The sequence below is a fragment of the Phyllobates terribilis genome, unplaced genomic scaffold (genome assembly GCF_046119375.1).
Source record: "Phyllobates terribilis strain yellow unplaced genomic scaffold, ASM4611937v1 Scaffold_2__4_contigs__length_985480577, whole genome shotgun sequence".
Taxonomy (NCBI): domain Eukaryota; kingdom Metazoa; phylum Chordata; class Amphibia; order Anura; family Dendrobatidae; genus Phyllobates; species Phyllobates terribilis.
This window is the reverse complement of record NW_027362762.1, coordinates 134,676,097-134,688,242: the sequence shown is the minus strand read 5'-3', so window position 1 is coordinate 134,688,242 and position 12,146 is coordinate 134,676,097. Positions and strand designations below refer to the sequence as shown.

At 40.3% G+C, this 12,146-nt stretch overlaps 1 protein-coding gene across 5 annotated transcripts in view; it reads left to right on the top strand.

Annotated features, from left to right (window-relative positions):
• SETDB2 (SET domain bifurcated histone lysine methyltransferase 2) overlaps positions 1 to 9,127 on the top strand; it is a 46,349-nt gene extending 37,222 nt beyond the window's left edge. For all 5 annotated transcript variants that reach the window (XM_073662697.1, XM_073662696.1, XM_073662698.1 and 2 more), the window contains 5 exons: positions 1,431 to 1,539; positions 3,822 to 3,897; positions 6,193 to 6,407; positions 7,993 to 8,081; positions 8,799 to 9,127. In XM_073662697.1, coding sequence (XP_073518798.1) covers positions 1,431 to 1,539; positions 3,822 to 3,897; positions 6,193 to 6,407; positions 7,993 to 8,081; positions 8,799 to 8,916 — 607 coding nt within the window. In that variant the 3' untranslated portion in view covers positions 8,917 to 9,127. The remainder of the gene's footprint in view (positions 1 to 1,430; positions 1,540 to 3,821; positions 3,898 to 6,192; positions 6,408 to 7,992; positions 8,082 to 8,798) is intronic.
• The last annotated feature ends 3,019 nt before the right edge of the window (positions 9,128 to 12,146 follow it).

Sequence of the window (12,146 nt, the reverse complement as noted above, 5' to 3'; positions counted from 1 at the left end):
TGCACAAAATTGCTAGAACCTTGGTGAAGTGGTGAAAACCATCAATTTCTATGAGAAGACTGGTTCTTCTGAGGATCGTCTCATGAAAGGAAGACCAAAAATTACCTTTGCTGCAGAAGAGAAGTTTACAGTTACAAGCCTCATAAAACGCAAATTGACAGCACCTCAGATAACAGCCCTCAACTGAGGAGACTGCAAGAAGCAGGTCTTTAGGGTCAAATTGCTTCAAAAAAGCCACGACTGAGGACAACAAGAAGAGACTAATTTGGGCCAAACAGCAGTAGGACCGGGCATTAGATCAGTGCTGTGGTCTTAGTCAACATTTTAGACTTTTGGTAGCAACCACCATGCTTTGAGATGCAGAAAGGGTGAGTGGATGGTTTCTTCATGTGTGGTGCCCACCGTGAAGCATGGAAGGGTGATGTGTTGGTGTGGGGGTACTTTTCTGATGTTACTGTTGGTCATTTTCCAAATTCAAGGCACATTTACCCAGCATGGTTATCACAGCATTATGCCATGCCATCCTATCTGGTGTGTACCAAGCGGAACCATCATTTGTGTTGCAACAGGACAATGACCCAAAGTTCTCTAGGCTAGGGAAGGGCTTTGTTACCCAAGGGAGGAGGTCGATGGAGAGCGGTGTCAGATATCATGGCTTCCATAATCGCCCAATTGAGATGGTTTGGGACAAGTTGGATCTCAGAGTGAAGGCAAAGCAGCCAACAAATATTCAGCACCTCTAATAGCTCCTTCAAGACTCTTTGAAGCCATTCAAGGTGATGACCTGATTAAGCTGCAGTGGGGGACGTAAAGCTGTTCTCAGAGTAAAATGGAGGCCTTTAGATTCCTCAAACATTAAACACTCTGGTTTGTTTTACACATTTTTCTTTACTCCTTGTCTCCACATGTGCTCCTTCATGGGTTTGCTGCCTTCAGCCTGAATCTGCAATGTGCACATTCTAATAAGAACAAGGAAAATCATTGCATGAACTGGAGTCCAAACTTTTGACTAGTACTGTAAATAATTTCCTGTTGCTCTGTTATTCCTACCAGAAATGCTTGAATAAACTGACAACTGGGTGTTTCCATTCCCCATGTGTGCTGTCTTTACATGCTATTATACTGTGCAGTCAGATCTAATTGTGTCATACTTCATTGATGAGGGTAATTGTAACATGCACTTGTCAACATTTCCAGTAGGAACAACAGAAGAATGGCACAATGTAAAATTAAAAACTGTGGTCCAGTATTGTAATTTTATGGGAAATAGAAGTATTTACTGAAATAGACTGACAGATCTTCTCTACTGTATCTGCCCAATAACATTTATCACCAAATTGCATCTTGTTAGGACCATCGTTTCAGAAGAATTTTATACTGTGGTCATGATTTTCATAATTTTATTTGAAAGATCACAATTTCTTCTACAGAAAAGGTTTTTGCCGAGCCAACGAAGGAAAATTAAATTACACAGGTTTGAAAAGACCAAAGACCAAGACTTCTATTCTTCAAAAACGCAGACGGCAGCTCATAGAACAGGTAGGATGGAACCTACTATGTGTAGAATTGCACCAAATGGGCCTGTTTATAAAGGCGATCTGCCGCCAGATTTCACAATACAAGCTGCATACATTATTAGCTGGATCTTGAACCTGGTGACATTGTTGTACTTTTTAAAAAAATCCTTTTTAAATGGCAGTATTTTCTAATCCCTGTGAAATCCCAGCAGCAGCTGGGAGGCGGGACACAGAAGCACAACCAATCTGTGGGTGGAGATTTATTGTAAACTTTCATAAAGGATTATACAGCCATGGATTATCTAAGTAAGTAGACCAGTTTCATCAGGTCTAAGACGCCTATCTAATCATAAGTTCTGGTGACAGATCCACTTGATGTACAAAATAATCATACCACATCTGCAGGGCAGGGGGGAGAAAAAAAATTATACGGACATTACAGCACGAGATCACAGCTGATTCTTTCTGTGAAGTAAAACATTTGTTTTTAAAACAGGCAGGGAAATGTTTTACCTCACAGAAAGAATCAGCTGTGATCCCGTGCTGTAATGTCTGTATACTCTTTTGCTTCCTCCCCTGCCCAGGAGATGTGGTATGATCAGACCATGTTCCTGTACGGTCAGACACAGCCATTACACAGTACACAGCAGGGGCACATTTATAAGATTATCTCAGCACAGGAACATTTTATTTAAACACATCCAATTGTGAAAATGTATTATTTTAAGATCTATTGATTAAAATCTACTTTGTTCGTGGGAAAACCCTTTAAGCATGTGAAAAGAACCCGAATTTGAGATCTGTCAGTATCTGAAGGATTTATGTGAAGAGCTGAACAGAAGTAAAATTTACACTAATCAAACCACCTGTCCAACATTTCTGTTCCACTCGTGCCCCCATTACTGCAGGGGTTCACCGAGTTATGGACTTTATAAGACCCCGAAGGTGTCCTGTGGCATTTGTTAGCAAGATATTAGCAGGAAAGCCTTTTAAAGGGACTTTCTACTTTTAAAAAATGTGGTCCCCAAATGTTTTCTGGCAGGTCTGTGAAGTGTCAACACATTTTCATTTGCTCTTTAGACATTAAATAAGTTTTCTAAAAATATACTGTATGTAGCTAATTATTAGAAAAGTGTAAAAAAAACAAAAAAAAAAAACAATCGAAGATGTACTGACGCAAAAAGACCAGTTACAAAATGATCACATAAGTGACCCTGCCACAAGCGGGACCCTAGAATGCGACCCCAGGACATGTCCTATAAATATGACATCATCACTTCTCACCTGAATAGTGAGAATGTAAATGTGTAGGACTACAGCGCCATCTAGTGATGTAAAATATGAATGCAAATATCGGTGAAATACTCATATCAGCCTTATGTATTAAATGGGCTGTCTACTTCTTAGACAACCCCTTCTTAAATTCTGTAGTCCCCCATGTAAAATAAAAATAACAGATACTCCCCTCTTCACGCTCACTGGTGCCGTTCCAGTGATAATGGAGCCGGATCTCCTGGCGCGTATGACCTTATGTCACTTCAGAACTATGGTTCCTCGGGCGAAATTTGGACTTCTAGTGTAACCTAAGAAGTCCATCTGTGGTCTATGATGGGCTGCAGCGTTCACCAAGCATAACAAGGTCACACGAGCACCAGGAGATCCAGCAGGGGAAATGTATCAGTGAGGAAGGGGAGTATGGTGGTTTTTTTTTTGTTTGTTTTTTTTTAAATTTTATGCAGAGGACCACAACATTTAAGAAGGGATTGTTAGATAAATAGACAACCCCTTTAAGCAGCACACATATAACTGAGGAGGAGAGTGGCTTTCACTGCGTTTTTCACACATGTTCATTGTGGCTTTCTGGGGGGCAGCCAGCTTTCCTTGGCGCATTATATGACATTTTTGAAATGTTGTAGTCCATAGCTGCACAGATTTATAGGCCCTTTTATTTAGTTTTTGGATTAGGCTATGTCCTCACTCAGCGAAAAAATGTATCCGATTTCTGTGTGCCAGCATAGAGTGAGATTTTTAGATATCACATGCTGCAAAAAATATCCGCAAAGTGAATTTACGAGCTGCATGTTGGAGAATTGCAGCACATGCAAAGCAAAAGATGGAATGTGTGGCTTTCCTGCGCCTTTCTTGCAGTGATATCCGGAGCATTGTGTTCAGTTAACATGGGGGCACTACAGACCAAGCCCCTTGAAGACTGAAGTCATGGACCAATATGCTTTATTTCCTTGCTACGAAGCTGTTCAGTAACCTCATCAATCACTGTATATTATATCCTCTAATTAACCCCAGGGGACCATGACCGTACAGCACAGTTCAGATGAAGAGCTTTTCACTCCTCCTGCTTCTCCTAAGAAGCTGCTCCCTGGTAAGTGAGAACACAGTAATGGGAACATGAACAATGCATGGTTTCCATCCATGGCTTTATACCAGTTGATAAAAATGTCCAGATACACACGGAATAGTAGAAATTTTTGTTAGGAAGACAATAACTTGAGGTTGATTACTATAGGAAAGGCTTTCTGCAGATTTCCATATGATTACTTTGGTATGTAAAATGGTAATGGGATGAAAAACTTCAAATGTTTTGTACTTGTGACGTTTCATCCTGTGAACATGACACACACATAAATGGGCACTGTGAACAGTGGCAGCGGTTATATGGGTGCTAGACACATTAGGGGCCACATCAATGAACAGAGGTATGGGTAAGGAGGAAGGTATAGTGGAATGAAAAAAATTAAAAAAAAATAATTTGCATTGTGGCCTTTTAAAGAGTTGTTCCCCAGAAATCAATAAGTATAGAAGTAGATTAGTGATAGCTGATCGCTAGGTGTCCGCTTGCTAGGATCTCCAAGAAGGGGGCTCTCCAGCCCCATCCTGTAAGGAGTGGTGATGTGCATGCTCGGTCTGTTCTCCATTCATTGTCTATAGGACTGCCGTGTCCTGTAGAGAGTGAATGGAGCAGAGGTCGAGCATACACACCTCCACTTCAGGACGGGGCAGGGTTCCATATCTCAGGATCCAATGGAAAGGGTGTAACTTGATTTTTGGGGGGAGTTACCCTTTAATGTAGTGGTTTATGACTTACTTTTGCTTCATTTTAGCAGATTGTTCACAGATTAATCCCGCACTGTTAGCTGCTGTAATATCAGTTCTGTGAACACTTCCTAGAACGGCTTCACACTTTTCTCTGATTTGGTAGTTGTATAGCAGAAAACACGTATGGATGATATACCCCGATTCTAAAAATCTGTCTACTTTACAACCAGGTTTGCAAACTTGGGGTCTGTTTCCATGTCCGATCAGACATTGTTTGTCTGCTCCATTTAAGCAACAAAGCTGAGGAACTCCTGCGTAAAAGTGATCCCTGGCATCCGTGATGGAAATAGCAGCAGGGGGACCCCACTCATTATTATGGGGTCTGTCTGGGTTTACGATTGGTGTGTTTTTTTAGAAAAGGAAAAAGTCCTGTATGCAGAACTTTCTTCCCATCTAAACAACGGACACCAAACCGGAAACCCATACGGGCCCCATCATGAGTGGGACCCTCCTGCCCCATATACATAACTGAAGCTGTGCTTTACCTTTGTACAAGAATTCCATTTGTTTGTTCCTAAAATGTAGCAGACAATTAAATGTAGCTCAAGCCTTAGGAACATGGCCACATGGATACAACCATTGTGTTCTTCCATGTAAGAATACAATCTTCTCATGTCCCCTCATTTGCAAGGACTAGTAGATTATTATGTTTTGTCCGTATCAGCTATTAATTCACCATAGACATCAATAATATTGTTCTAAAGGAATATTGCAGATACCTGGTATTGTTTGTAAAACTAATGAGCATGGGAATTGCCTGAAATGCAAGAAGTTAAGGCCAGTGAAAAATGAGTTATCACCTATCCAATGGAAAGGTGATTGGTGGGTGATTGTCGGTGCACCGATCAGTAGAACTTTTAGACCCATTACGAAACGGTGCAGCAGGTCGGACTCGCAACTGCTGGGACATTCATTCTTTATGTGGCTGCTGGAAAAGCTTGGCAGCCCCATAGGGGTTGGATGTGGTGGGGTCGAGCATGCACACTGCCGCTCAATTCGAAGGGCTATAAAAGTGCCCCATTCTGCCGATTGGTCAGACCTCCACTGACCAACAAGTTCTCACCTATGTTGTGGATTGGAGATAAAGGGGCTGTCTGGTGAAAACAAGTTAAGTACATAACACAGTGTTTGGGTGATCTCTGAATGTCACTGCTTGTGTTGGAATATGGAACGGATGCGGTCTTCTTTTTCTAGAGTGTTCAATTGCAGAAGTAGTGTTTATTCCGCCATCCCATAAACAACAATGTTTCGACACTGGGTCGAAGCATTGTTTGAGATGGCAGAATAAACACTACTTTTGCAATTGAACACCCTGGAATGGACGCCGCCTTCTTTTTCTATATGCCATTACACCTTCAAGTGGGTCCCTTGGGGATTTTGGATGTGCGTCTCTCACAGTGAGTGCTGCCAGCCATTTTTTCTTTACTGGTTGCAGCGGACTCTGATTATATCTAGGAGACCAAATTCGCCTAATATGATCTGTCACATGAAAGTCTGATCCATTATGCAATAGCTATACTGGTATGTTATTTATGATGACAGAAACCATCCTACGATTTAGGTCCCTGTGAGAATGACGATGAGACCGTCAAGGTGCGATGTGCACCTATGGGTAATTCTGTACTGAACAATGAGGCCGGCTATGTATCCGATGAGAGCAGCTCATCTGTCCAGGGCGGTGCTGAAGAGAAGTCCGATCTGCCAGATTCAAAGACTGGAGAAAATGTCTTCTTCTTGGATGCTTCCACTGAAGGAAATGTTGGACGATTTTTGAATGTAAGTAGTGAATTTCCTAAAATGTAAGAATAAAATAATTAGGTTTAAACCTAGGACATAGAGGTGCTCCTCATTCTGTCCCCTATTTACTCTTGGGCACCACTACTAAATAATAATTTACAAATAAGCAAAAATTGCGTCAAAAAACACAATGCTATAGCTCTAAATCACAATTAGCACCCTTTACTGTGCCTCCAGAATATAAAAATTAATACACAGTGTGCCCCCTGAATATAAAGGAAAATCATACACTGTGCCCCCTTGAAACGAAACAGCATTGTGAAACTGAAAACTTGGGAGCTAAATCAATGTTTTAGTGAAAAAAAAACACATTTTTTTTTTTTCATTTTCACAGTCCTGTTACAAAACAGTGAAGAACCTCTGCGTTCCAAACGCTCACAAGACACTTAAATTACATCTTTGAGGGGTATACTTTTCAAAATGGGGTCATTGGCGGAAAGTTTCTGCTGTTCTGGCACCTCAGGTGCTCTTCAAATGAGACATGGTGTTTCTCCTGTTTCCCTAGTGTAAAAGAAAAAACTTTGCAGTTACAGTAACTTTTTTTTTTTTAGATTAAATTTCGTTTTTCATTAATTTCTGTGAAGCAACTAAAAGGTTAACAAATTTCCTAAATGCAATTTTCAATAGTTTGAGGGGTTCACTTATTTTTTTTATTTATTTTTTTTACATATAGGTCACTTAAAAAGTGAAGTGTTTCCTATAGAAAAATAGGATTTGTGAATTTCCTTAAAAAAAGTGGCTGAATTCTTAATCCCTCTAACATCTTAACAAAAATGCCAATGTAATGTAAGCATATGTTTAATAATATATAGTGGTGATTGTGTGCTTTTGAATTTTTATTTTTTTAAAACAGATAGTCAAAGTGTGAAATTTGGGAATATTTTGAAATTTTCATAAGTGTTGTGTTCATTTATCATTAAATTTACCAGTAACAAAGTAGAATGTGTCACGAAAAACAATCTGAGAATCACTGGGATCGGTAGAAGGATCCCAGAGTTATTACCACATAATTCGAGTTGAAAAATTGGTCTGTCGGGAAGGTTAAAACTGGCTTTGGCAGTAAGAGGTTAAAGCACCACTCCGGGTAAAACTTTTTTTTAAGCTTTTCCTCTATTTTTGTACTGTATATCTTGAATATACTTGCGTTATCAGTACAAAATTGGAAAAAGTGGGCGAGCACCAGTGCGACTAGACTTTTTGTGATTGTATATCAGCTGGGTAACCTCAATGTAGGAGCATAATAATAAAGCCGAAGGGATGGTGCTCCAATCACCTCCATCAAGGATCAATGTTAAATCCAAATGTAGAGGAAATTGGATGGCTCTCACCAAATAAAACAGTAGCTTTTATTTTCTTCATAAAGTGCAATACAGACAGTGGAGGCATAGAAAGCAGTATAGACCGACCGTTTCGCACTATTCTGTGCTTCTTCTGGCCAAAAATCTCTTCTCTGGTCGGGGTGCTTTAAACTGACCTACAGTTACCATCACTCAAATAAACTTTACCTGTTAGTTATATCCCATTACCAAACCATTTTCCTTACCTTTCTCTTCTTATTTTACAGCACAGTTGTTCTCCAAACCTTTTTGTGCAGCACGTTTTTGTAGAAACGCATTCCAAAAATTTTCCATGGGTGGCCTTTTTCACAAAAAGGTAAGTAATTATACTACCAAGTACTTGTTCATGTAAGAGACATGTGGCCATTGAGAGAACAGTGAAATATTCTGGCGAATGCAAGCCTGGAAGTGAGAGTGAAACTATTAGAGCATGTGCACACTGAGTTTTTGGAGCTCTCCAAAAAACTCTCCATATCCTTCTCAAAATCTTGGCGTTTCCTCTCCAAAATGATTCTGGTCCTGATTGTAAAAAATGCAAAAGTTGTAAAAAAAATAAAAATAAAAATAGTTCAAGACAGTAACAGAGCCCATATTTTTTTTTTTTTTTTTTTTTTTGCATAAATTTGTTGCTAAAAACGGCAACTAATATCACAAGACAAAAAAGGAAAAATGACTTAATAATCCCCCTTGCAAATGATTAATCCGGGCCACCGTGTGCACATACCCTTAGGACCATAGTGTTGTTTGGCTATGGAAGAATTTCTTCACTGTTTGGAATCTGCATTGATAAACTTTGAAACTTTACAGTATAATAAACATGGATGATGTTAAAACAAAAAAAAATCTGCATACAAATTGGAACCTGCTCACTGATTTTTGTGCTGATTTCATTCTTTGGATAAAATACACTGCCAAGTCCATTTGCAGAAAAGAAGGTGAACTAAACGTAGTAAGAGAATCATGTCTTGAAATGCAAATAATTACACAATCCGTATTCTACTCGGAATAATCATTCTTATTTTATTTTTTTCAGTTTCATAAAAGCCGGGACAGAATTGACTTGGGAATACAACTATGATATCGGAACTGTTCCAGAGATGGAGATTTCTTGTTTATGTGGACATAAAAAGTGCAAAAATAAAATAATATAGTATATATTCTACATATCTCAAAGTAGCAAGAATTGGAAATGTAATTCTCTTTTTTTTTTTTTCCTTATGTTTTTGTGGACCGTATGAACTATGCTGTTTCTTTTTTAAGGGGGATATGAAATAATTTGGCTAATTTATTGTAGTGAAGACTGTACTTTTTTTAAGTTTCATGTACATTTATTACTTTCATAAAATTCTGATTCTTATTGTATATCAACTTTTTGCAGGACTTTTTTAAAGGGTATTTCCTGGATTAATTTTCATTTCCCCATTGGCTTGCAGACTTAGAAAACAACAAACACAGCTACACTCCTCCTCCCCAGGTCCAGCGCTGCCTTCTTGCAGTGTCCATTTTTATTGGCAAGCTGCAGTGGTGACTGCACAGCTATAGTGCGCATGACTGCTGCAGCCAGTCACTGGGCACAGCTGCTCTTGCTGTTTACATCGATATCACCGCTGAGCCCAGTGATTGGCAGCAGCAGTCATGTGTACTGTATTACTGAAGTCACTACTGCAGCCTTTCAACAAAGACTGAGGCAGTGGACACCTATGGGGAAATAAAAATTAATCCTAATATGTCAGATGGCACGAGTGGACTGAGAATGGTTGGGTTTGGGCTGCAAGGCATTAAAAGCATAAAAAAATAAGATCAGCTAATTGCTCGCCATGTTCATTTAGGGCTTGTGTGACCATAGGTGAGGCCATACTCCGGTAACGCTGACAATGGATCAGTTTTGGGGATAAAAAGCAAAACGCTTAGGCTGTGTTCACACTGTGCTTTTTTTGATGAGTTTTTTCTTCGCGCTGAAATGGACCAAAAATGCTAGTGAATTCTTCTGTCAGCTAATGCAATCCTGAAGTGCTGTGCAAATGATCAGGAATTTTCCTGTCTGGATTGTCATTGCGTTTAAATCTGCAGCATGTCAATTCTTTGTGTGTTTTTGCTGCGTTTTTCACCCATTGACTTCAATTGAGTCAGTCAAATACGCAGAAAAAAACGCAGGTATAAAAATATTTGCGTATTTGCTGCAAAGAATTGACCGCGGGTCACAGGTGTCGGCTGATGAGACTACTTCTCCCATCAGCTAATTGCTGCTGCCGCTGATAACAGCGAGAGCAGGCGGCGCTGATGGGAGAAGCAGTCTCATCAGCCGCCACCTGTGCTCACAATGTTAAAAAAAAAAAAAAAAAGTTAAAATAAATAGTATAATGTGTTTATTTTAATATCTATCTGCCGCATTCCCGAGTGTCCCACGTCAATCTGATCACCCAGCAGCAGGCTATACACTGACAGGAGAATGATCGCTCCTGGCAGTGTATAGCACTGAGCTGCTGGGACAGAGGTCACATGAGTTCATCAGCTGATGAGCTCTGGTGACCTCACTTACTGCACCACTGATGAGTGAGAATATTCTCACGCTGTGGTGTAGTAAGTGAGGTCATCGGAGCTCATCAACTGATGAACTCATGTGACCTCTGTCCCAGCAGCTCAGCGCTATACACTAACACAGGAATGATTACACTCCTGTCAGTGTATAGCCTGCTGTCCTCTAGAACAGTCACATCAGTGATTGCTGATGTGACTGCTCTAGAACTGACCCAGATCTTCATGGGACACTGTGGATTATGTCATCACGTCAAACAGGTGAGGGATATGGTTGTTGTTTTTGTTTTTTTTACTGGTGAAAATGACTTCAGCGGATTAGGCATTAGGTGAGTATACAGTGTTTTTTTTTTTTTTTTATTGTTACATAAATGATTAAAACCATGTGAACTTTTATTTCAAATAAAGGATGTTTTTCAATCTGTGTGTTTGTTTAAAAACCTTTACTATGGGGTTTGTAACAGGGGCGTCTTATAGACTCCCTTCCATTACTAACCTGGGCTTCATGTGAACCCCAACCTTATTACCCCACTTGCCAATGCACCAGGACAAGTGGGAAGAGTGAGGCTAAGTGCCACATTTGGTGCAGCTTATGGATGTGTCATTTTTGGGGCTACTGAGGGCTGACATTATTAGCCTAGGAGGGGGCCCCTTCCCTGGCTATTAATATAAGCTCACAGCTGTCTGTTTAGCCTTTGCTGGTTAGATTTTATAGGGGGACCCTACACCAATCTTTTTCAGGGGTCCTTCTGTAATCTAGCCAGTAAACGCTAAGCAAACAGCTGTGGGCTGTTATTAATAGCCAGGGAACATTTCTGGCTAATGGCCCCTTTCCCGGCTAGTAATATCAGCCCCCAGTGTTTTGCTTTCCCTCTGCTGGTTATGAAAATGTTGCGGGAGCTAACGCTATTGTTTTTATTTAATTCATTTTATTTCATAAACTCACCCACAGCATGTCAATTTCTGTAGCGGTGGAGCAGAGTAATGGGATTAGGTATTGCTGACACCAAGCCCTTGCTTTAGTAATGAAGAGGTGTCAGCCAGACACCTTCATTATTAAACCTGTAAGTAGTTAAATAAACACACACTCCTAGAATAAAACACTTTTTTTGAAATAAAACAGACACATTCTTTAATCATTTAAATTAACCCAATATACTCATCCCAGGTCCGATGGTAATCAGAGGTTTAAAGTGATGCCCCACATTTCTTTTTTCAAATATCTTTATTTAGCTAGAAAAAGCATTTATTGCTGTAAAAAAACGTGTGTTTTGATGTAGCATTTTGCTGCTGAGACATGCAGAAACCTTTGCAGAAATTTCTGCAATTAAATACTCAATGTGCGCACATAGCCTTATCCAGTTTAAAGAGAACTTTTGCCTACGTTTTCCCAATATAAAATACAGCCCCCACTTTTAAGGCTTTTTTTTTACGGTATTCTAGGAAGCTGCATGCAAGTTCCCAATCCCTTCGGCATAGAACAAAAAAGACCTTTTATTGCATTCCCCTCCCCCCCCCCCCCCCCCCCCCTCCACGGTGCTGTCCAAGCCGATGGGCGTCACTGGCCTTGTTCGGCTCCTCCTCTTCATCACCATTGCTGTTCTCCTGCTTGCTTCATATGGATGACATGTCCTACTTCATCCACACAGTATCCCCCAATCCTCTGCAGGCGTACTTCGTTCTCCCCTTTTGAAGGTTGTGCAAAGTACTGCAATGCGTGCGCGTCCCACACACGGGCTCTGCCTACAACATGCAATTATTCTAATACTATACTATAAGCAAGGGAGGCCACAGAGCAGGAGGTTGCAGTAGTCGAGGCATGTGTGGATTCGGGAGATATTTTTGA